General features: G+C 37.6%; 1 protein-coding gene across 4 annotated transcripts in view; it reads right to left on the reverse strand.

The window, feature by feature from the left end:
* Positions 1–4,501: 4,501 nt before the first annotated feature.
* SPINK5 (serine peptidase inhibitor Kazal type 5) overlaps positions 4,502–23,940 on the reverse strand; it is a 264,208-nt gene continuing 244,769 nt past the window's right edge. For 3 of the 4 annotated variants that reach the window (XM_006069409.4, XM_006069408.4, XM_044947505.2), the window contains exons 31-37: positions 23,240–23,312; positions 22,449–22,538; positions 22,212–22,339; positions 21,210–21,309; positions 12,935–13,065; positions 10,725–10,803; positions 4,502–4,808 (exon numbers count right to left, since the gene is read on the reverse strand). In XM_006069409.4, the coding sequence (XP_006069471.3) occupies positions 4,800–4,808; positions 10,725–10,803; positions 12,935–13,065; positions 21,210–21,309; positions 22,212–22,339; positions 22,449–22,538; positions 23,240–23,312 (610 nt within the window). In that variant the 3' untranslated portion in view covers positions 4,502–4,799. The remainder of the gene's footprint in view (positions 4,809–10,724; positions 10,804–12,934; positions 13,066–21,209; positions 21,310–22,211; positions 22,340–22,448; positions 22,539–23,239; positions 23,313–23,940) is intronic. The other variant, XM_006069410.4, reaches the window with a different exon arrangement.

A 23,940-nucleotide genomic window follows, 5' to 3' on the forward strand; every position in this document is an offset into this window, starting at 1 on the left:
ACATAGATATATATTTTTCAGGTTATTTTTCACTATAGGTTACTGTAAGGCATCGAATAGAGTGCCCTGAGCCACAGTAAATCCTTGTTGCTTGTCTATTTTATGTAAAGTGTGTGTGTCTGTGAGTTCAGTTGCTCAGTCATGTCTGACTCTTTGTGGTAGACTGTAGCCCCCAGGCTCCTCTTGTCCATGGAAATTTTCAGGCAAGAATACTGGAGTGGGTTGCCATTTTCCTCCTGCAGGGGATCTTCCCAACCCAGAGATTGAAACCCTGTCTCTTGCATCTCCTCCACTGGCAGGCAGATTCTTTACCACTGTGCCACCTGGGAAAGCCCTTATGTACAGTAGTCCGTATATGTTAATCTCGTATTCCTCATTTATCTCTCCACCCCTTCCTTTCACCTTTGGTAATTATAACTTTCTTTTCTATGTCTGTGAGTCTGTTTCTGCTTTGTATGTAGATTTACTTACATTTGTTTTTAGACTTCACATATAAGTGATATCATATAATACTTCTTTGTCTGACTTTACTTAGTATGATATTCTCTAGGTCTGTTCACGTTGCTTGAAAATGGCAGTATTTCATTCATTTTGTGGCTGAGTAATATTCCATTGTGTGTGTGTGTGTGTGTATATATATATATATATATATATATATACCACATCTTCTTAAACCAATCATCTAGTGATGTATACTTAGGTTGCTTCTATGTCTTGGCAATTATAAATAGTGCAGCTGTGAACGTTGAGGGTGCATGTATCTTTTTGAATTAGCATTTTTGTCTTTTCTGGCCATATACCAAGGAGTGAGATTGCTGAATCATATGGTAGTTCTGTTTTTAGTTTTTAAGGAACCTGCATACTCTTCTTCATAGTGGTTGAGCCAGTTTACATTCCCACCAACAGTGTACAGGAGTTCCCTTTTCTCCATATCCTTGCCAACATTTGTTATTTGTATGCTTTTCAGTAATAGCCATTCTGGTCAGTGTGAGGTGATAATTCATCCTGATATTGATTTGCATTGGACGGAAATGAAATGTCCATCCTTCCTGATGGACAAGGAGGCCTGGCCGTGCTGCAATTCATGGGGTTGCAAAGAGTCGGACACAACTGAGCAACTGAACTGAACTGAATGATTAGTGATGTTGAACATCTTTTCTTGTGCCTGTTGACCATCTGTGTGTCTTTGATAAAATGTCTGCTTAGATCTTCTGCCCATCTTTTGATTGGGTTTGTTTTTTAATGAGATGTTTGTATATTTTGGAAATTCCTTGTCCATCACAATGTATCCAAATATATTCTCTTGTTCCCTGGGTGGTCTTTTTATTTTGTTAATATTACCTTCACTGTGCAAAAACGTTTAAGTTTAGTTAGGTCCCGTTTTATTTTTTCTTTCTTTTCCTTGGGAGACTGATGTAAGAAAATATTTCTGTGATTTATGTCAGAAAATGTTTTGCCTGTGTTCTCCTCTAGGAATTTTATGGTGTTATATTTATGTCTTTAAACCATTGTGAGTTTATTTTTGTGTATGGTATTAGGGAGCCTTCTAATGTCATTGATTTACATGTAGCTAAAGAGACCGATTCTTAACCATTACTGAGCTACAGCCCACAGGTCAAACTTGGCCCACCACCTGTTTTTGTAAATACAGTTTTATTGGAACACAGCTGTCCATATGATCTTACATAATGTAAATTCATATATTTCTACAACAGCAGCATTGAGTGGCTGTGACAGAGATTGTATGTCTCACAAGGTGTATCTGGCTCTTCAGTGGAAAAGCTTGTTGGCCTGTAATCTACACAAGTGCTCTCTGCACTTGTTTCTGAAGCCTTGAGAGAAAGAGGGGGAGACTTCAGGTGAGTTCCTTATAGGAAAGATAAGGAGTTTGACAGTGATACTTCTCTGAAAACCCGCATTCTACAAATGAAATCTGAAATATCAATTATAGAGAAATGCATCAGTCTGTGGTAGTGACAGGAAGAGATAATAGAAATAGTTTGGCTTTCTTTAGTTCCATTTCAGGATCAGTTGTCACTTCCCGGTTTAGAAGTTTAGGGCTGGTTTGGGGAACCTCAGTGAGATGGGTCTGGTTTTCATTTGCCTCCCATATGGATATCAAGATATAATTCAAGTAGCAACCCAGAAATTAGTTTACTTAATACTTAATGCCGCTATTTTCTTGTGACCGTTTGGACACAGGTGACGTTTTATGCTTGCCTCCAGGTTGTGTCTCCAAAATAAACAGCTTTCACACATTCACATCCTTAACCCCAATTCCTGAGCCTCCTTGGTCCCCATTCCTTTCTTGACCTCTGCATCCCTACTTCACCCTTGACTTTCACTGGGTCCTTAGGCATTTCTCCATTCCTGTGTCTCATCCAGTTCTAGACTACCTTATCCTTCACTTCACAGTATCCCTGAGCCACACTCTTTCCCTGGTGCTCAATATGGTTGTCAAAGGTTGCTTAAGTCTTGAGTGTGCGATAACATAGTCTTTTGTGCATGTAACCTTATGACCATAATCATAATAATGATCAAAGCAGTACAAGGAATTTGCTATTTTTATCTCAATAAAATATTCATAATGATATAATAAAGTAACTATTTCTCAAACAATTGTATATCTTGGTCAGGAAAATAGTGTTTTGGGATTCCTCAGAAATAACCAGGAAAGAGATACAATCTCATATGTTCTAGAATCTCAAAACCCATTCTGTATATCCTGGAATTACCAAAGAAAATAGCAATGGTGTTTTCTCACTTTTTCCCCCTAAAATGCCCCTGTGTTTTTCATGCTTGAAAAATGATATGTAAGCCTTCTTTCTTTTTTCTTAATGATATCATAGGAAAAAAAAAAACCACCTAGGGAATGATTTATCTTCACTTTAGTTAAAAAGGACAAAGATCACAAAATTTTGCTATAATTGGCTTAGTGGCAACTTATCTAAAAGAAAAAGGACAGCATAATAAATACAAAATTAACTTCCCAAATCCAGATAAGCCAACTATTCCTGGCATAGTTCTAGAGCTAAGAACAGTTTGAAGCACAATGGGTTCCCCATAGCTTCCTCCATCTACCATCTAAGCCACCAGGGAAGCCCAAGTCCTTGCATCAGGAAGATCCCCTGGAGAAGGGAACGGCAACCCACTCCAATATTCTTGCCTGGAGAATCCGATGGATGGAGGAGCCTGGCAGGCTGCAGTTCATGGGGTCGCACAGAGTCGGATACGACTGAGTGACACACACTTTTACTTTCCTGCATCTATCGTGTGTTCAGCATCAGTCCAGAATCTGCATGGGAACAGAGTCTGAGGGTGAGAGGGAACTAGGTGCAAGCTGTAACAAGAGTCTGGGCTTGACTGTTTCAGCATCGAGGCAGGAGCTCACACATTGTTCTGTCCCACTCCTGTCCAGCGCTTACTTTCTCTAGTGGTTTTCTCATGTGTTATAAGTCACTAGTAGCTTCCAGCTACACGTAGCTCTTGAGCACTTGAAATGTGTCTGGTCCAAATTTCAACGTGCTGGAAGTTTAAAATACACACCAATATCAAAGACTTAGTAACAACAAGTTTATATTGATATTATGATTATCATATTATGTATGTATTTTGAAATGATAATAGTTTTGATATATTGGGCTACATAAAATATATTCCTAAAATTTATTTTACCCATTTCTTTTGTAGCTACTAGAAAATTTGAAATTACACATGTAACTACTATTATATTTCTACTAGTCAGTGCTGCTCAGACTTGCATACATTGGTTACTCTTGTTGCATTAGTCTTCCCCCAGACTATGTATGGGTTCAAGGCTCTGATACAGGAAATTATCAAGAGGTAGCATGATTCAGTTCAGTTCAGTTCAGTTCATTTCAGTCGCTCAGTTGTGTCCAAGTCTTTGCAACCCCATGAATTGCAGCACGCCAGGCCTCCCTGTCCATCACCAACTCCTGGAGTTCACTCAAACCCACGTCCATCGAGTTGGTGATGCTATCCAGCCATCTCATCCTCTGTCGTCCCCTTCTCCTCCTGCCCCCAATCCCTCCCAGCATCACAGTCTTTTCCAATGAGTCAACTCTTCGCATGAGGTGGTCAAAGTACTGGAGTTTCAGCTTCAACATCAGTCCTTCCAAAGAACACCCAGGACTGATCTCCTTTAGGATGAATCTTCTTGCATGGTTGGATCTCCTTGCATGATTACTATGAGAAATTACTAATTATTTGTGTCATTGGATGAGACCCAAGTAACTGAGATAGTTACGCTATCCATGGAAATAAAGAAGCTAGATAGAGGAGCTGGTAAGGTAACAGTGAAGTTGAGGTTGAGTCATAGCCTAGGAGCCCTTACCTCGTCACCTCTCTGCTAGACATTTCTTCTGAACTCTGAGAGCAACTAGAATTTGAGAAAAGGATTAAAGAAAAAAAAGGGTATAGTTAATTTTCTTCAAAAAAAAAAATTCCTATTATCCAGACATTGACAAAAAAATCCCAGAAATGGCATTCTGCTGGGTTTACTTTTATTGAACAAGCAGTTGAATAGACAGCATTGTGATCAGAAGGCTTCCACAGCACAAACTGGTTAAGATGTCTCTGTGCCCTTAGATCACAGAATCTAGGAGGGAAGAGATGGAATAGACTGAAAGTCAGTGAGTCCATTCCCCCAACAGTTCTGTATTGTTTTCTATAGTAAATAAGATGAGCTCTGAAGAATTCTTTGTATATACAGATGGTGAAGGTAGGTAATTCAGAATCGAGGTACACATTTTCCCTCATGGCTTTTACCAACTTTTGCATCATTTGACCTAGACAAGAAGATGAAGAGGTTAGATGTTAGAAACTCAAAGACATTGTAGAAATGCTGGCTACACATGTATTATTGAAACATAGTCAAAGAAATCTGTAGATTCCTGCATTCTGCCAAGAATACAGGATTTCAAATCACTTTCACATTTTATTTAATTGATTCAATGAGTATTTATAGAGTAGTACATTTTACCTATTGAGGTGGATGCAAAAATGACCTCTGCTCTTGATTACTTGTGACCCTCATGATAATGAAAGAAGGAGTGTCATTCATATCTTTTCAAAAAGGAAGCAATTGAGCTTCAGAGAAGTTCACTGACTTGCCAAGGTCTCGCATTTGGTCAGGACTTAAGTCTAATTCCTCTAACAATTAATGCTTTACTATTATAGTTTTAGACCATAAGCATTTAAGTAGCTGTCTTTGTGCCTGACTCATCCATGCATATTCTTAAAATCAACATTTAAAACATTAAGTCAACATTTAAACGTTTTAAAATGGTAACTGCATTTTGTCTGCTGGTACTGCCTGGAACACTAGCAGCATTATTATTACAAACTCAAACCTCCGTTTTAGTTCTCACATTGAACACATCAGGCTTTCTTTGATTTGGGTTGGCAACTTATGGTCTTGAATCCTTGAAAATCTTTGTCATGGAATTGAGAATAGTCATTTCTTCATCTCAAAATAGTATTGATATTTTTCTTAATATAGGAATTTCCTTCCAGTGTAGCTAATCTTTATTTCGTTCAGATAATGCCTTTTCTAGAGCCCTCGGTTTTCAGAATCTCCTGACAACTAAAGGATGGTGGCAGGTCTGCAGTGGACCCAGAACTTAATTCTAATGAACTTGTGGTAAATGGCAGGATTTCTCCCAGGCTGATTTTCTTTAAAATGGGAAAGATAACGATCCCTGCTCTAAATACAGATCTACTACGAGGATGCAAAAGGAAAGAGCACAGGGAACTCTCTAAAGAGTTATATAAATCTTAGAAGTTACCATATAATGAAAAATATTTCTTAGAATATTGGGTTTTCAGTCTGTTTTTCCAGGAAAGTTGTTACTGTCGGGTCTTTTATTCATTCTTGGGATTCTAGACTCTCTTAGAGAATCATCTACTCATGAACTAGGTTCAGGCAATAAGTTTCAACCTCTGGGATTTACACCCATAATAGTTATCAGAGCAATGCTGGACCATGACCCACCCATGCCACCTTGGTGTATCCAAGATCTTTGTTCCATCAGATAAAACCATAAGTAATATCCATTATATAACTCCAGTGGAAAGAAAACACCCTCATATGAAAGGAAGGAATTTACAAAATGTTTTGATCTTATCTCTGGCAAGATACGTCATTATTTGAATAAAAACATCTTAGTATTATTTTATGGCAAATTCCCCATAAAGTAGTTTTCATCAAGTTGTCTATGTGAGATTACAGCAAGGCATGGTCTAAGGTGTGGTCTGTAGGGCTTGCAGAAAGATTATTTTTACCTTCCTGATTTGAGATATATGTGACCAGATGTGTTTGTAAGATGGGGAGACAGTATATTCTGGCAATAAAATGAGAAGCAAACCACTAACAGTTTATATGTAGTAAGATAGCAAACACCATACAGGGACTAGGGTAAAAGTTTAAAACCTCTGTTTGTACATGTGTAAAGACCCAGAGTAGATAAATGACTTTTTTAACCCAGAAGAAGAAACAGCAAAGGTCTCCTCATTTCGTTCCAGTCCCCTGCCTTCCAGCTGCCAGTGTAAAAGCAGAAACATCTAGCTTATAGCTCTTTTATTTTTCCACTTTCCAATATCAGTGCTTACTGAGTAGTTCTTTTGAATATGGTCTCATCTAGTGTTGCTTGAGATCCTCAAATGTGGTAGAATCGTTTTTAATTCCATTATTGCCAAAGTGTTATTGCCAAATGCTTAAAAGTATTTACTAAAAATTTTCAGTAACCCAGTGAGAACTTTGGTTTACATATTTATGTGATTTGCCAAAGGTCTCATATGTGAAAAACACCAAAACTCTGAACTTATACTTATCTGGTAACAAAATTTTTCTCTTATTTGAAACTTCCTAATATTTTTACCCAAGTCAAATATCCTCTTGCTTGAGGAGGAGATTACTCAAATGCCATCACCAGGGACAATGTAAAACTCAATACAGTAGTTCTCTTTACCCCAGAGGTATACATTCCAAGACCCTCAGTGGATGCCTGAGACCATAGATATACTATGTGTAAACTGAATCTCGTGTATGTTTTTTCCTATGCCTACACACCTATGATAAAGTTTAATTTATAAGTTAGGCATAGTAAGAGATTAACAACAATAAATCTAAAACAGAACATTATGTGAATGTAGTCCCCTCTCTCTCTCTCTAAATATCTTATTTCACTGTACCCACCCCTTCTGTAATGATACAATACAGTGCTTGTGTAATTGAGATGATGTGAAAGAGGGAGGTTTTGTGACATAGCATTAGGCTATCACTGACTTTCTGAATACATCAGCCAGAGGATCATCTGCTTCAAGCGATCCTGTATCATCAAACTGTGATGGTGTGCATGGCTGGATGTCAGGAGCTGATATCCATGGTTAGGAATCTTTGATAGCAAAAGGTTTTTTTTTGAGTAAAACTTTTGAAAGGATATTGTAGTTAGAAGTTGTTGCTCTTTCTAACTCAAAGTGTTGCTGCAAAAGTTGCAGTCCTTTGGTGATCATATGGGTGACTTTAATGCTGGCTTCCATTCAAGGATTATACTCCTTGCTGCTGCTGCTGCTGCTAAGTCGCTTCAGTCGTGTCCGACTCTGTGCGACCCCATAGACAGCAGCCCACCATTATACTCCATAATTTTGCCTTAATGTTTGTGCAGCTTAAAATACTGGCAAATTTTGCTAACGTTTACATTGGTGGTTCTGCTTCAGTTTCTTCTTTGTCTTCCTCTCCCTCTGTTGATGACTCAATAAGTTCTAATTCCTCATTCTTGGATACTTGTTGATGGCCTTCAATATGTTCTTCCACTTCATCAAGCATGTCAGAATATCCTTCTCCATCAACTTGTCTTGTCCTGTGAATGAATTTCCTAACTTCTCCATCAATCCCCAGGAAGCCTTTAAAATCATTCACAACTTCATTCCATTCATTTTTCCAGCAAGCATTTACACTTTCTCGTTCTAATTTATCCATTGTAGCTTTGAGGAATGTTACTGTGTCAGCAATAGCGAATGATTTCCAGCAGTGTTTTTTGTCCAAATGAGCGTCTGCATCAATTGCTGATCAAATGTAATTAAACACCAGGCAGGTGTATGTGACTTTGACAAATTGAACAATGCTCTGATCAAGGGACTGAAGCAATGAGATTGTATTTAGAGGCAAAAATACAACCTCAGTGTTTTTATTTTCATAGCAGATAGATTCAGGAGGTCTAAGGCCATTGTCTTTTATTAGTAGTACTTTAAATCCCAAACTTTCCTCTTCCAAATATTTTTCACTTCTGGGATGCAGCACTGGTGGTACTATTCCATAAATAAGATGACTGTCCCCCACGCTTTCTGATTTTGTTACCAGAACATGGGAAGTTAATATTTGTTCTTCAGAGCAGGTGGGTTATTTGCTCTTCACACTTTGCCGGCCTTAATCCCCTGTGGCATTACTATGTAGTAGCAGAGTTAATCTGTCCTTCCCTGCTTTTATGACTTGGTGTTTCCTTTGTGCTTCTGCAAATGCAGGTTCTATTGGATATCTTCTTTCAGAGGAGCCCAGTCTCATTGTAATTGAAGACGTGCTTTGAAGGATAGTCTTTCTCTTTAACCAACCTTTCAACTCTGCTAGAAATGTGGCAGCAGCTTCTTCATGGCAGATGCATCCACTCCACTCATTTTTATATTTTTCAGTCCAGACCTATTCCTGAATCTGTGTAACCATACTTTACTTATAGTAAATGGCTTGGTGTCACTAATTTCAGGGGATTCCTTGCTGAAATCTCATTATAGTCTTAATGCTTTTTGGCCAAACACCTTGTCACCAGTCAGAACTCATTTGCTGTTCATGTCTTCCATCCAATAAATATAATGCCTTTTCCATCTTAACTAAGCACTTATCACATAATGTGTCTTTAACTTTTGCCATTTGAGATGAAGCAGCAAAACTAAAATAAATTTCTTTCTCCTTCTTCACAATTTCATGGATAGAAGATTCATTTTTACAAAAGACCTGAGCAACCTCAGCACGTGGTTTTTTTCTTTCCTTATTAAGTTGAGAACTCCCACTTTGCACATAAGGAACTTTTTGGCTTCTCTTTGGCATATACAAATTGCCAGTGTCACTACCCTTGCACTCTAAGGGGCATTATTTAGCAAAATAAGGGTCTCTGGAACAAAAGATGGTAATATCACAAGAGTTGATCTGATAACCTAGATAGCTACTAAGTGACTAGGAGATGGGATGTGCTGGACAAAGGGTGATTTACCTCCTGGGTGAGATGGAGCAGGACGGTGCAGGATTTCATCATGCTACTCAGAACAGCAAATGATTTAAAACTTATGAATTATTTATTTTTGGCGTTTCCCATTTAGTATTTGTGAACTTTGGGTAACTAAAACTATGGAAAACAAAACCTCAAATAAGGTGAGATTACCGTAGGGTGTGTCAAAACATCCTTCAGTTCAGTCGCTTAGTCATGTCTAACTCTTTGCGACCCCATGGACTGCAGCATACCAGGCTTCCCTGTCCATCACCAACACCCAGAGCTTGCTCAAACTCATTTCAATCGAGTCGATGGTGCTATCCAACCATCTCATCCTCTTCTCCTTCTGCTTTCAATCTTTCCCAGCATCAGAGTCTTTTCAAATGAGTCAGTTCTTCACATCAGGTGGCCAAAGCCCTGGAGTTTCAGCTTCAGCATCAGTCTTTCCAATGAATATTCAGGATTGACTTCCTTTAGAATGGACTGGTTGGATCTCCTTGCAGTCCAAGGGACTCTCAAGCATCTTCTCCAGCACCACAGTTTGAAAGTATCAATTCTTCTGTGCTCACTTTTCTTTATGGTCCAACTCTGACATCTATACATGACTACTGGAAAAACCATAGCTTTGACTAGATGGACCTTTGTTAACAAAGTAATGTCTCTGCTTTTTAATATACTGTCTAGGTTGGTCATAGCTTTTCTTCCAAGGAGCAAGGGTCTTTTAATTTCATGGCTACAGTCACCATCTGCAGTGATTTTGGAGCCCAAGAAAATAAAGATTGTCACTGTTTCCATTGTTTCCCCATCTATTTGCCATGAAGTGATGGGACCAGATGCCATGATCTTAATTTTCTGAATGTTGAGTTTCAAACCAGATTTTTCACTTTACTCTTTCACTTTCATCAAGAGGCTCTTCAGTTCCTCTTCGCTTTCTGCCATAAGGGTGGTGTCATCTGCATATCTGAGGTTATTGATATTTCTCCTGGCAATCTTGATTCCAGAAGATTCCAAAGTTGATTCCAGAAACTTCCTTATAGGGACTTAAATGAAAAGGTCAATTTTTCATGTTGGGGAACAGTTTAATGCAAAGTACAAGGATAGAAAGTTTAAGTCTGCTTCTATCCCTGTCTGACCTCTCTTGGCCTCTGTATCATAGTTCACAGAAAATAAAAGCTACTCTAAAGAAGTGTTGGTGGCATTATGTACATTGCTCATAAACAGTCTGTTATCAATCCCAGTAAACTATAAACATTTAGAAATGTTAACTACTATATTTTAAATCCCACACATTTCAGTAATTAATTATCTTCACAATGAAGATAATTCTGGGGTTATGTGACTTACTATCATCTCCCTGGCCAGAGAAATATCCATCACTTAATACAAGAGAACAGCAGCTGAACCACCTGGTTCTAACACTGTGATTCTGAATGCCAGAGAACTTACGTCAAGAGGTGTTGTTTCTTTGATGCTATTCTCCTCACACCTTCCTTTACTGCGTATGTGTGTATTCGTTTGGCGTATTCTAAAACAGAACAGGAAGTTTCAAAGCTGGGAAAACTCCGTTATAATGAAAACAAAACAAAATACAACCAAGCATCAATATGAATGACATTTGGGCATCAAATCAAAACTGAAATCAGGGGTAGGAACTGGTATCCATTTCCTAGTAGGCATCATTCAGGGTTATTCTCCCTCTTCTGATTTAGCTCCAGATTTATGCCCCAGGCCTGGATCTATTTCATCATATTTCATTCTCCTATACACTATATACTCATGGAATTGTTGAATGTTAGAAATAAACATCATCTAACACAAAAGCCATTATTTTATAGATGAGAAAACTGGATCCCAGAGAGGAATTTGACTTTATTTGATATCTATAATGTGACTTTGGGATTATAAAATAGGGCACATTTTACAAAATAAGTTTTACATAAATATATATAAATTATGTATATATGTTATAAAACATAACTATATGGTCATCACAAATTTTATACTTGGAAAGAATCTTAAGATATATGAATTTTAATGCCTTTCTCATAAGAAATATTATATAGGAAACATCTACTTGTGTGCTTTGGTGATAGGAGACTAACTGTCTATCAGGACAGTTCATCTAGTCTTTGAACATTGCAAAAATTGAAATTTCTTCCCTCTAGCTTCTTCTAAGACCTCAGAAACCAGTAATGTTCCATCTTGCCTGGGACAGCCTAAATCTTCTCTTTATAACATGTGTTCTCAGTTCTTTGGCTAAACAATCCGTCTTGAGACATCCTTTATCAGTATTTTGATCATGGGCATTTCTGTAATTTCTAAAGTTCCTTTGAATAAAGTATAACTTATTACAGGTTTAAACAGTTAATGGAATGTTTGCAGAGCATCGCTTGGATAATTTAGGGCCTGGTATTTACAATAAAGAGAAATGGAAGGATTTCTGGGAGAGAATAAGACACATATTGTAACAGATTCATGAATGGTTTTATTCATTTCTTAAATGTTTAAGACATTTAAGAATTAAGATTCCTTAGTTATTAAAACTGTGTAATATCCATAGATGGACTTCAAGAGATTTATGTGCCCACAGATATTATGCATACAGATTTTTAATGTTTCATCATTTTTTTCTTTTGTAGAAAGAGGTAACTTTCTCCATATTATCAAAGAAATCTTTGATCTCCTTTTGTTTACCTTTGATATAACAGTATTGTAGTAGACAGAAAAGCAAACTGTATTTAAACCCAAATCAACAAGGTTACAATCCGATCCGTTCTATTTCCAAAGCGTTGTCATTTTAAACAGATTACCTGGACTCTCTGAGCCTCAGATTAACCTTCTGTACAATGAAAATAATACCACTCTATAGTAAGTAGTGAGGTCAGTGAAACTGAGAATATTAAAGTGTCTTACTTACAGATATAACACATAAAGCACTCATATTCAAATTTTAGTCTACATATATGAACTGTAGAATGTTTTTTTTTTCTTTTGTGAATTAGTTGATTTTAAAGAAATAAATGTAAATTCAAATATCTTTCCAGAATTGAAAAGGAGGATATCAGGCCCATCTTCATATTCTGGGCCTTGTTTATAGTGTTCTAAGAAGGACAGGATGAAAAAAAAAAAAAAAAGAAGGACAGGATGAACATTCAGGGACTGCATGTTCCTGAGGTGGGATGTGGTAGAAAAGGCAAGATTTGCCACCATGCCCTTATTTAAAGCTGGTGAAATGAAGGCTAGAAACAGGTAGAGAATGAAGGGAAATCTGTGACTAGAAGCTAGTCATAAGGTGATTAGAGATTAGCGCCTGGGCTGACTCTGTACAGCAATGATTCTCAACTTTTTTCTCTTTACACAAAGTATAGATGATGTTCACACTCCCATGAGTGAACATGGGCTTAGAGAGATTTTCTCTAATTACGTTGTAACCCCACCACTTTTCCCTTTCTCGTCCACTCAGTAAAGCATATGAACAATTTTATTAAAGGCATACCCATAGATATTCTCTATTTGATGCATGAACAGGATCATTCACATCTGAATTTTAAACTTCTACGATGAGTTGCAGTACCTTGCATTCATGTCAGTACTCTACTGTGGGTCAACACTGTCTTCAACAACCTCTACACTAGAAGATGGACTCGTATACGTACAGATTTTCATGGCAGAGCATGCAGGGATTGTTGTATGTCTGGCCGTCATCACCACAGACAGGCTGTAAATTCTTTGGACAAAGGTAACCCATCCTGGGTAATATTCGGTAGTGTTTGCACATCTCAGAATTCTGAACAAACAAAACATAAAGTAGATTTGCTCAATGGCACTTAAGAGATACGGACTTGGTGAAAACCTCTTGATTTCCTCAATAATGTGTGACTAAACAGTAAAGGAAGTGTAACATAGGTTATACAAACTCATATATTCATTTCCCATCACTGTTAGGTAACCTGGATTTAGTTTCTTTTTTATTAAGGAAGTAGCCAAACCAAGATACAAGGAAGAACAAAGCAATTAGAAAGCAGACATCCTACCAGATAGTGCCGTGCTTTGGAGAAGGCATGGCATCCCACTCCAGTACTCTTGCCTGGAAAATCCCATGGACGGAGGAGCCTGGTGGGCTGCTGTCTATGGGGTCACAGAATCGGACACGACTGAAGCGACTTAGCAGCAGCAGCAGCAGTGCTGTGCTTAGTCACTCAGTCATGTCTGACTCTTTGCAACCTCCTGGACTGTAGCCCGCCAGGCTCCTCTGTCCATGGCGATTCTCCAGGCAAGAATATTGGAGTGGGTTGCCATGCCCTCCTCCAGGGAAATCTTCCCAACCCAGGGGTAGATCCCAGGTCTCCGGGTTTCCCGCATTGCAGGTGGATTCTTTACCATCCGAGCCACCTAGGCACAGATAAACTGAGGTATGGGAGAAAACTCCCATACAGAGAATAATATCTTTTTTTTTTGTCCTTATATATATTTTTTTGTCCTATATAACCAATGAGGACATTGGTTATATACAATCTAGAAAGGAAAGACTCAAAAAATAAATGCTAGGTAATCACATGGAGTTTTGAGTTCCAGCTCTGCCACTAACTAGAGTGAGTGATTTACTTGATTTCTTTGAGCCTTAGCTTCTCATCTGAAAAACATGAATAATAATAGCTCTTGCTTCATATTGTTGTTTTAGGGAATCAAATCAGATAATGCACTTATATGCATACATAATACAGTGTTTGGCACATACTAAGTGCTCAGTATATAGTTGTTAGTTTCCTAAGGTAAAAAATACATAAATTTTTCATGTAGAAAAAGGAACATATTTGTTCTTAGTAGTTTTTTGGAATTGTGAGTTTCATGATGATAATAAATTTATTAATCTTAAAAGAAGCAGGAAAAAGGAAAAAACACAGAAATTTTAAAAATAGGATTATGGAAGACAAATTCAGTGGTGTCAAAAATTACATTAAGTATCAGCAGGACTAACTACTCCAGATAAAGAACAGAGACTCTTAGTCTGGAGAAACAAAATGACTCAACTTATAATATTTAAAAGAAGTATACTTTATATCTTTATATTTCAACTAATAGGGTGAACATGAAAGGATGGAAAATAGATGTGTACAAACACTCATCACACAAAAGGTGATATATCTATATTAATATCACACAAAGTAGAATTTAGGATAAGAACTAATGTCAGAGATAAAGAAGAGGATTTCTAATTATAAAATAATAGATTCCATAATTAACAATCTCAAACATTTATGTACCTACAGTAGAGTCTTTTTTATTTTTAAACTTTACAAAATTGTATTAGTTTTGCCAAATATCAAAATGAATCCGCCACAGGTATACATGTGTTCCCCATCCTGAACCCTCCTCCCTCCTTCCTCCCCATACCATCCCTCTGGGTCGTCCCAGTGCACTAGCCCCATGAGGCAAAATTAGCTGAAAGGAGAAAAAGGCAAATTTATCAAACTTTATGTTTATATTTAACACTTCTTTTTGTAATTAATACCACAGACACAAATATAAAAATATGTATTTGAAAAACAATATAATCAGCTTGACCTCAATGATATTTGTAGATCTTTATATCCAACAACTGCAGACTACACATTCTTCTTAAGTAGACGTGAAATTGTTGCCCAAATAGACCACATTCTGGGCCATTAAGCCAGTATTGATAAATTTGAAAACTGAAGTCATAAAATGCAAGTTTTAGGATCACAGTGAAATAATATTAGTAATATATATGATAGCTATGAAGCTACTAGGTATTTAGAAGTTATGCAACATACTGCTAAATAAATCATGACTAAAGTAGTCATAATGGAATACAGAAATGTTTTGAACTGAATAATAATGAAAATAAAAAATACTCAGTAGTTAATTCAGTGATTTGAAGGAAAGTTTTAGGTAGATATATAAATAGAAAAAATCTTAAAATCAATTTAAACCTCCATTTCAAGAAGCTAGCAAATAATAGGCAAAATAAGCTCAAAGAAAATAGAAGAAAATGAATAAATTTATGAAATAGAAAACAGAAGGCCAAATGGTTGTTTGAAAAGATTAATAAATTGATAAACTATTTGCAAAATTGACAAAAGTCAAGAAACACGGATTACCAATATTAAAAAGTGGTGCCTTATATATAGATATTAAAAGGATAATGTGAAAATGTTATGAATAACTGAATGTCAATAAATTTGACAACTTAATAAATTCCTTGAAAACTAATTTCTGAAACAGACACTGAGTAGATATTTAATAGTAGTATAGTTTTTGCCTGGAGAATCCCAGGGATGGCAGAGCCTGGTGGGCTGCCGTCTCTGGGGTCGCACAGAGTCAGACACGACTGAAGCGACTTAGCAGTAGCAGCATATCTATTGATAATCATTTCAGAGGTGTAAAGAAGTATTTACTAATTTGTATTCTAAAATAATTCAAACATCTAAAGGGACTGCTTTAGATTGAGGTGAATTCCATGTCAATAGAGATATTCAGGGAGAGTTTAAACAAGCACCTTCTGTAAGTCACTGGCAAAGGTAGGACTGAACCAAGTATATCCTTAATATTTTTCAGGTATCTGCCACTCCAAGGTTGAAAACTACCAAAATAAAGGGTGATAAAGAAGCAACAAGCAGAATTATGCCTTTTTTTCTTACATAGTACATCAACTCTGAACAAATTATCCACCTTCAAAATAGACCTAGGATTCAGCTACTTCTTATAACCTTCACTACCACCACCATAAACCAGCCTGTCTGGTTAGTGCTGTGGCTAACTAGCTGTCCAGCTTTTGCTCTTGCCTTCCTGCAGTGTATTTTCAATACAGCAGGTGCAGTATCCTTTTAAAACATAGATCATGTTACTCCTCTTTTCAAAACTTTCATTCAGACTAGTAGACAACATCCTTAAAATGGTCTACACAACCTTACATAACAGGCCTCCTGTTATTGGAATGATATCTTCCTGTATAACTCTCACTGAGGTCACTCTGTGTCAGCTGTACTGGGCTTCTTGCTGTACTGTAAGCCCTGTCTCAAGGCTTTGCTGTTCCTCTTCCTGGAATGTTCTTCCCTCACTTACATGTATGGAATTAATGTCCCTAGGAGGTGCAAATGGCACCTTCTCAGGGAGATCTTTTCTGTACAAGATAGTTAAAATTGTATCTCAGCATTTACTATGTCATTTTTCTATTGAGTCACATCGCCTGTGATCTATTGTAGAGAGTTTTATCTATTTTGTTTACGGCTATTGTTCTCATAAGGCTTCTCTGGTGGCTCAGTGGTGAAGAATCTGCCTGCCAGTGCAGGAGCCTCAGGTTCAATCCCTGGGTCAGGAACATCCTCTAGAGAAGGAAATGGCTACCCCCTCTAGTATTTTTTCCTGGGAAATTGCATAGACAGAAGAGCCTGGTGGGCTACAGTCCATGGGTTGCAAAAGAGTGGGACACAACTTAGCAACTAAACCACCAGCACCACCGTTTTAATCATACACATGGTAAAGCTTGGAAAATAACAAGTGCTCAATAATTATTTGTAGCATGCATAAATGATGGCTAAATGACAAACTGAATAAAGAATGTTGTTCTCTTCTCCAAGAGAAAGCTCAGCTCAAAACCAGGTTACACAGGAATAAGCACGATGGGATTTCTGGTCTGCTGGTAATACATTATTTCTTGACCTACGTGTCAATATCACAGATGTGATCACTTTGTAATATTTAGTTATATACTTATGATAGGTACACTTTTTCTTTGACTATTATACTGCAGTAAAATGTTAAATAACAGATTTTATTATGATAGCCAAGATACACACACACAAACACACATAGAAACAATAGGATATTATTCAGACATGAGAAAGAAGAAAATCCTTCCTTTAATGACAACTTGGATGAACCCCAAGGATTCTATGCTAAGTTAAATAAGTCAGACAAAGAAAGACAAATACTGTACAATAAAGCCAATCACATAGAGACAGAGAATAGAATGGTGATTACTAGGGGATTGGAGAAAATAAGGAGACATTGGTCAAAGGATATAAATTTTTAGATACAATTTATGGCAGTCTAATATATGGTGTGATGATTACAGGCAATCAGTTCAGTCCAGTTGCTCAGTCGTGTCCTATGGACTGCAGCATGCAGGGCCTCCCTGTCAATCATCATCTCCCAGAGTTTACTCAAACTCATGTCCATTGAGTCAGTGATGCCATCAAACCATCTCATCCTCTGTCGTTCCCTTCTCCTCTCACCCTCAATCTTTCCCAGCATCAGGGTCTTTTCTAATAAGCCAGCTCTTCACATCAGGTGGCCAAAGTATTGCACTTTCAGCTTCAACATAAGTCCTTCCAACGAACATTCAGGACTGTTTTCATATAGGATGGACTGGTTGGATCTCCTTGTAGTCCAAGGGACTCTCAAGAATCTTCTCCAACACCACAGTTCAAAAGCATCAATTCTTCGGCGCTCAGCTTTCTTTATAGTCCAACTCTCACATCCATACATGACTCACATACATACATGACTATGGAAAAACCATAGCCTTGACTAGATGGACCTTTGTTGGCAAAGTAATGTCTCTGCTTTTTAATATGCTGTCTAGGTTGGTCATAACTTTTCTTCCAAGGAGTAAGTGCCTTTTTATTTCATGGGTGCAGTCACCATCTGCAGTGATTTGGGAGACTAAAAAAATAAAGTCAGCCACTGTTTCCACTGTTTCCCCATCTATTTGCCATGAAGTGATGGGAACGGATAGCATGATCTTAGTTTTCTGAATGTTGAACTTTAAGCCAATTTTTTCACTCTCCTCTTTCACTTTCATCAAGAGGCTCTTTAGTTCTTCTTCGCTTTCTGCCATAAGGGTGGTGTCATCTGCATATCTGAGGTTATTGATATTTCTCCCAGCAATCTTGATTCCAGCCTGTGCTTCTTCCAGCCCAGCGTTTCTCATGATGTACTCTGTATATAAGTTAAATAAGCATGGTGACAATATATAGCCTTGATGTACTTCTTTCCTATTTGGAGCCAGTCTGTTATTCCATGTCCAGTTCTAACTGTTGCTTCCTGACCTGCATACAGATTTCTCAAGAGGCAGGTCAGGTGGTCTGGTATTCCCATCTCTTTCAGAATATTCCAGTTTATTGTGATCCACACAGTCAAAGGCTTTGGCATAGTCAATAAAGCAGAAGTAGATGTTTTTCTGGAACTCTCTTGCTTTTTCAATGATCCAGGGGATGTTGGCAATTTGATCTCTAGTTCCTCTGCATTTTCTAAAACAAGCTTGAACATGTGGAAGTTCATAGTTCACGTATTGTTGAAGCCTGGCTTGGAGAATTTTGAGGATTACTTTACTAGCATGTGAGATGAGTGCAATTGTGCAGTAGTTTGAGCATTCTTTGGCATTGCCTTGTTTAGGGATTGGAATGAAATCTGACCTTTTCCAGTCCTGTGGCCACTGCTGAGCTTTCTAAATTTGCTGGCATATTGAGTGCAGCACTTTCACAACATCATCTTTTATGATTTGAAATAGCTCAACTGGAATTCTGTCACCTCCACTAGCTTTGTTCATAGTGATGCTTCCTAAGGCCCACTTGACTTCACATTCCAGGATATCTGCCTCAAGGCAAGTGATCACACCATCATGATTATCTGGGTCGTGAAGATTTTTGTACAGTTCTTCTGTGTATTCTTGCCACCTCTTCTTAATATCTTCTGCTTCTGTTAGGCCAATACCATTTCTGTCCTTTATTGAGCCCATCTTTGCCTGAAATATTCCCTTGGTATTTCTAATTTTATTGAAGAGATCCCTAGTCTTTCCCATTCTATGGTTTTCCTCTATTTCTTTGCATTGATCACTGAGGAAGGCTTTCTTATCTCTCCTTGCTATTCTTTGGAACAATGCACTCAAATGGGTGTATCTTTCCTTTTCTCCTTTCCTTTTTGCTTCTCTTCTTTCAGAGCTATTTGTAAGGCCTCCTCAGACAGCCATTTTGCTTTTTTGCATTTCTTTTTTGGGGGGATGATCTTGCTCCCTGTCTCCTGTACAATGTCACGAACCTCTGTCCATCAGATCTAGTCCCTTAAATCTATTTCTCACTTCCACTGTATAATCGTTAGGGATTTGATTTAGGTTATACCTGAATGGTCTAATGGTTTTCCCTACTTTCCTCAATTTAAGTCTGAATTTGGCAATAAGGAGTTCATGATCTGAGCCACAGTCAGAGCTCCTGGTCTTGTTTTTGCTGACTGTATAGAGCTTCTCCATCTTTGGCTGCAAAGAATATAATCAATCTGATTTCGGTGTTGACCATCTGGTGATGTCCATGTGCAGAGTCTTCTCTTGTATTTTTGGAAGAGGGTGTTTGCTATGACCAGTGCTTTCTCTTGGTAGAACTCTATTAGCATTTGTCTGGCTTCATTCTATACTCCAAAGCCAAATTTGCCTGTTACTCCAGGTTTTCTTGACTTCCTACTTTTGCATTCCAGTCCCCTATAATGAAAAGGACATCTTTTGGGGTGTTAATTTTAGAAGGTCTTGTAGGTCTTCATAGATCTGTTCAACTTCAGCTTCTTCAGCATTACTGGTTGGGGCATAGACTTGGATTACCATGATATTGAATGGTTTGCCTTGGAAACAAACAGGAAAACTATAGGAAATAGTAATGTGTAATATACTCAGAGTCTGTGAGTAGACTTCAAATATTCTCACCACAAAAAAGAAATGGTAATTATATGAGGTGATGGAGATGTTAGCTAACACTATAGTGGTAATCATTTTATAATGTCTTATTTTATAATAAGTCTATCAAATCAATATGTTGTACACAAGTTTACATATGTTACATGTCAACACACATACAGTAAGGGCTTGCGATGGCTCAGCAGGTAAAGAATCTCCCTGCAATGCAGGAGATGTGGGTTTGATCCCTGGGTCAGGAAGACCCCCTGAAGAAGGAAATGACAACCCACTTCAGTGTCACTTTTCTTGCCTGAAAAATCCCATGAACAGATGGCCTGGCAGACTACAGTCCAAAGGGTCACAAACAGTCGGATACAACTGAGCAATTAAGCACACACACACACACACACACACACACAACACAGTAAAGCTGGGGGGAAAGGAGCAGATTTTGTGGCTCGCACTTCTCCATGCTTAGGGATCCCTAGTTTGATTTACTAGAAATTTGTAATTAGTATTTTGTTAGTGTAACTCATCTGTTATTATACTTGATTTGGGAAAATAATTAGATAAAATTCATGTTTGATACCTTTCTTTCTTCTTTTTTGGGTCATCAGACTAGGTGCTAAAGTCTCCCTTCTAGGGACCAACTTGAGATTGCCCTTTGTGAATGAATATACTTCATGCTCTTATATCTTCTTCTTTCTACTCCTGACCTTGACAAAGCTCTAAAAAGGCAATCCCAAATAGGGTCAATGTAAATATGTAAATATAAGTATGTCATTTAACACTTCTTATAAATGTATAATAAGTATAAATATGTTCAGCATAAATTTCAGTTTATTGGGAAAAGGACTAGGTTTAGAGGGGGAGTAGGAAGTGGGTGAGGAGCCTTTCTGGTCTGCTGAAATTATAGGGTTGAGACTCCTAACTACTTATTTGACTGCATGTGCCAGAAGTTACATGCACTGTACACCCACTTTTTTAAATTTCAAAATAAATTCATTTGGAGCAAGACTAATAATCTCAAAGAGCACAGAATAATGCACCAGTGAGTAATCTTGAGACTCTTACTAGGCATGAACTCCATGGATTCCTTGAAAGGACTTGAGGCTGTGCTGAATCAGTCTTTCCTAGGCCTTTACATGAAATGAGGTTTATGGAGGGCAAGTGGCAACAGCACTGCCCCCCCCTCAGAATAAGTGAATTAAGTTAATAAGTAACTTTTTAGAAACAGCAGTTCTTACCAGAGAAGAAATGGAAGACTCTGAGCTGTCTTCCTCTTCAGAAGATCTAAAGTGGGATGGTTTTTCTTCAAGTCTTATCCTTCCCAAAGCTTCTTTTTCACTAGAAAAGAAGACAAAAGTAAATTTACGTCCACAAAGACTGGCTCCTGTAATTTCTAGTTGGAAGTTAAACATTTCTAATAATATATGATGGAACCACAGAACATTGAGAAAGTGTCCAGGAAGACATGTTAAGAAAAGTACACAGCTGGGAACTGGCTTGGCACTCCCTTCACTTAACAGATGTGTGACCTTGGACAAGTTGTTTCGAGTATTCCTTTCTCCAGGGGATCTTCCCGACCCAGGGATCAAACCTGAGTCTCCTGCATTGCAGGTGGAGTTATTACCATCTGAGCTACCAGGGAAGTCCCATAAAAAGATGATAGTTCTGGTAATTCCTTCCTCAAGGAATGTACTATGAGGAGCTAATATATACACATATATATATTATATGTATATATAATATATATAACTGTTGTGTGCATAGTGTTTTTTTCAGAACCATCATCATCCATCATGTTCATAGGTCCCCAAATATAGTTGTTCATCAGAATAAACTAGAAACCCTTTCTAAAAAACAAATTCCTTAGCCTTGGAGACTCTAACTTATTTTGAAGGACTAATCTGTGTGTGTGTGTGTGTGTGTGTAAGACCTCTCTTAAGTGTGATCTAGTTGTAGAATGATTTGGAATAATTTCTTGTAACTATGATACTGAGGGTTGGAAACATTTTTTTTTTAAGTGACATAGCTAGTAAATATGATTAGAACTTCCATCTGGATTTCCTGTCTTCAAGTCCAACTGTTCTTTCTCCTGTACTGGGTGTTGTCAACTTAAAAGCATTGCATCTAAAGACTTGGTTTAAAGCCTGCATGGATTCATGAGCACATGAGTATTTAATCAACAGTCTCTAAAAATGCAGTCCCCGCACTAGCTGAAGGGGGTACCGGATCCTATTACTCACAAGATGCTTCTGCACATGTAGCACTTGTTTTTGTATAACTTTCCATCAGCACCAAGCACAGGGTCGTTCTCTCTAGTGCACATGAACTCATCATTCCTCACATACTGCCGAAAGTTACTGCACTCATCCTAGAAAATAAGAAAAGGGAAGTGGGCATGGCTTTTTCCCTTTGTGACTTGGTTACTTTCTTAAACTTGGTTTTAGGAATTCCTCTCTTGGCTCTGGTCTCAGACTCACTGCACTTATCCTGGCAATGGAGGCCAAGGAACGCCCAGACTCTCTAAACTTCCCATCCTCCGCTTCATTCCGAACCTCTCTGCACTGGTCCTGGAAATACAGGGAAACATAAAACAATACTTGAAAGACCTCCTCGTCTTGCTCGCCCTTTCCATCAATCTTTCCTTTCCTCTACTTTTTACAGGAGATACGCTCTTGACCAGAGGACAATCCCACAGTTGTCTAACTCTATGAATGACATTATCACTGGCAAAAGACTGATTGAAGATGTCTTCTTTGTGATCTTGAAAAGCAAATAGAAAAGGCAGCACCATGCACGTGCACTATTGATTCACTGATGCTCAGAAGACCCTCTGGAGAAAATGGGAAAGGCATCAAGGAGAGACGCTAAAAGAGAGACTTTGAGACTAGTTTATTTTACATAAATTGTTAAAATCAGTGTCAACAAGCAACATGAAGCCTCATTTCACATTTAAAGTGTCAGACATAAGCATGCAGTTAAGGTGGTAAAGAATTTTACCCACTATTTTTCAGTCCACAATTCTCCCAAACAGGAGAGACCAAAGCAATAATCAATACACACTGCAGGAGAATTCTCTATAAAATTGAGAAAAAACATTAAACTTCAAAGCCAGGAGATAAATCTCATTATAACCCAACATGACAATATTGGCAAAATCAATTTTCTTTGAAGCAGAAAATTAGCAACTTTATTATCCAAAAAGTGAAGGGGAAGACAAGAATCTGAGGACGAAAAGTAAAATAGTTATCTTCGTATCTTAAAAAATAACCTTTGCATCATTTGAGGGCTTGGCTCTTGATCTTTCTTCTTCATTCTTTTTTCTTTCTTTAGCTTCTCGCTCACTGAAAAATTTTATGAAAGGGAGAGAGTAGTTTTTCCAGAGTCATTATTGAATTGTTTAACCAACTATTTCTCCAATTCTAAACATTAGAATATCTAACACTGTTTGCTAGTATCTAAAAAATACATGAGATTCTTTTTAAACAAATAAGTTCTGATCATTGGGGTTTTCATAATATATCTGTAATGGTGCTGTCAACTTCCATAAACCCAGTTTCTATACCATCATCTAAAGTGATATACATCTGAAGCGTCATTACATTTTTTCCTAATAGGATTATTTATGACTCTCAGGTAGAGAGTTGCTTCATTTCTCCTTTTTATTTTTTTTATTGAATTACAATAACTCTCCTGTATTGATTGTTCTTTATATTGCTATTATGCTTTAAGGTTTATAAACATTTTAAAAATATTATCTCCTTGAATCCCTACCAAAACTCTATTGTGTAGTTATTATTCTCTGTATATACAGGAGGCTCTGCAGAGTGAACGGGTCTGTCCCATGTCACTTATCTGAGACACTTCCTCCTTGAAGGTCAGTGATGTTGGCATGATACAACAGGGTGTTCTCCTATCCCAGCTGCTCCTGGTATGATTATGCTTCTCATATTATTCAAAATAGAAATTTCT

Source organism: Bubalus bubalis, chromosome 9, assembly GCF_019923935.1.
Source record: "Bubalus bubalis isolate 160015118507 breed Murrah chromosome 9, NDDB_SH_1, whole genome shotgun sequence".
In the NCBI taxonomy this organism is placed as follows: domain Eukaryota; kingdom Metazoa; phylum Chordata; class Mammalia; order Artiodactyla; family Bovidae; genus Bubalus; species Bubalus bubalis.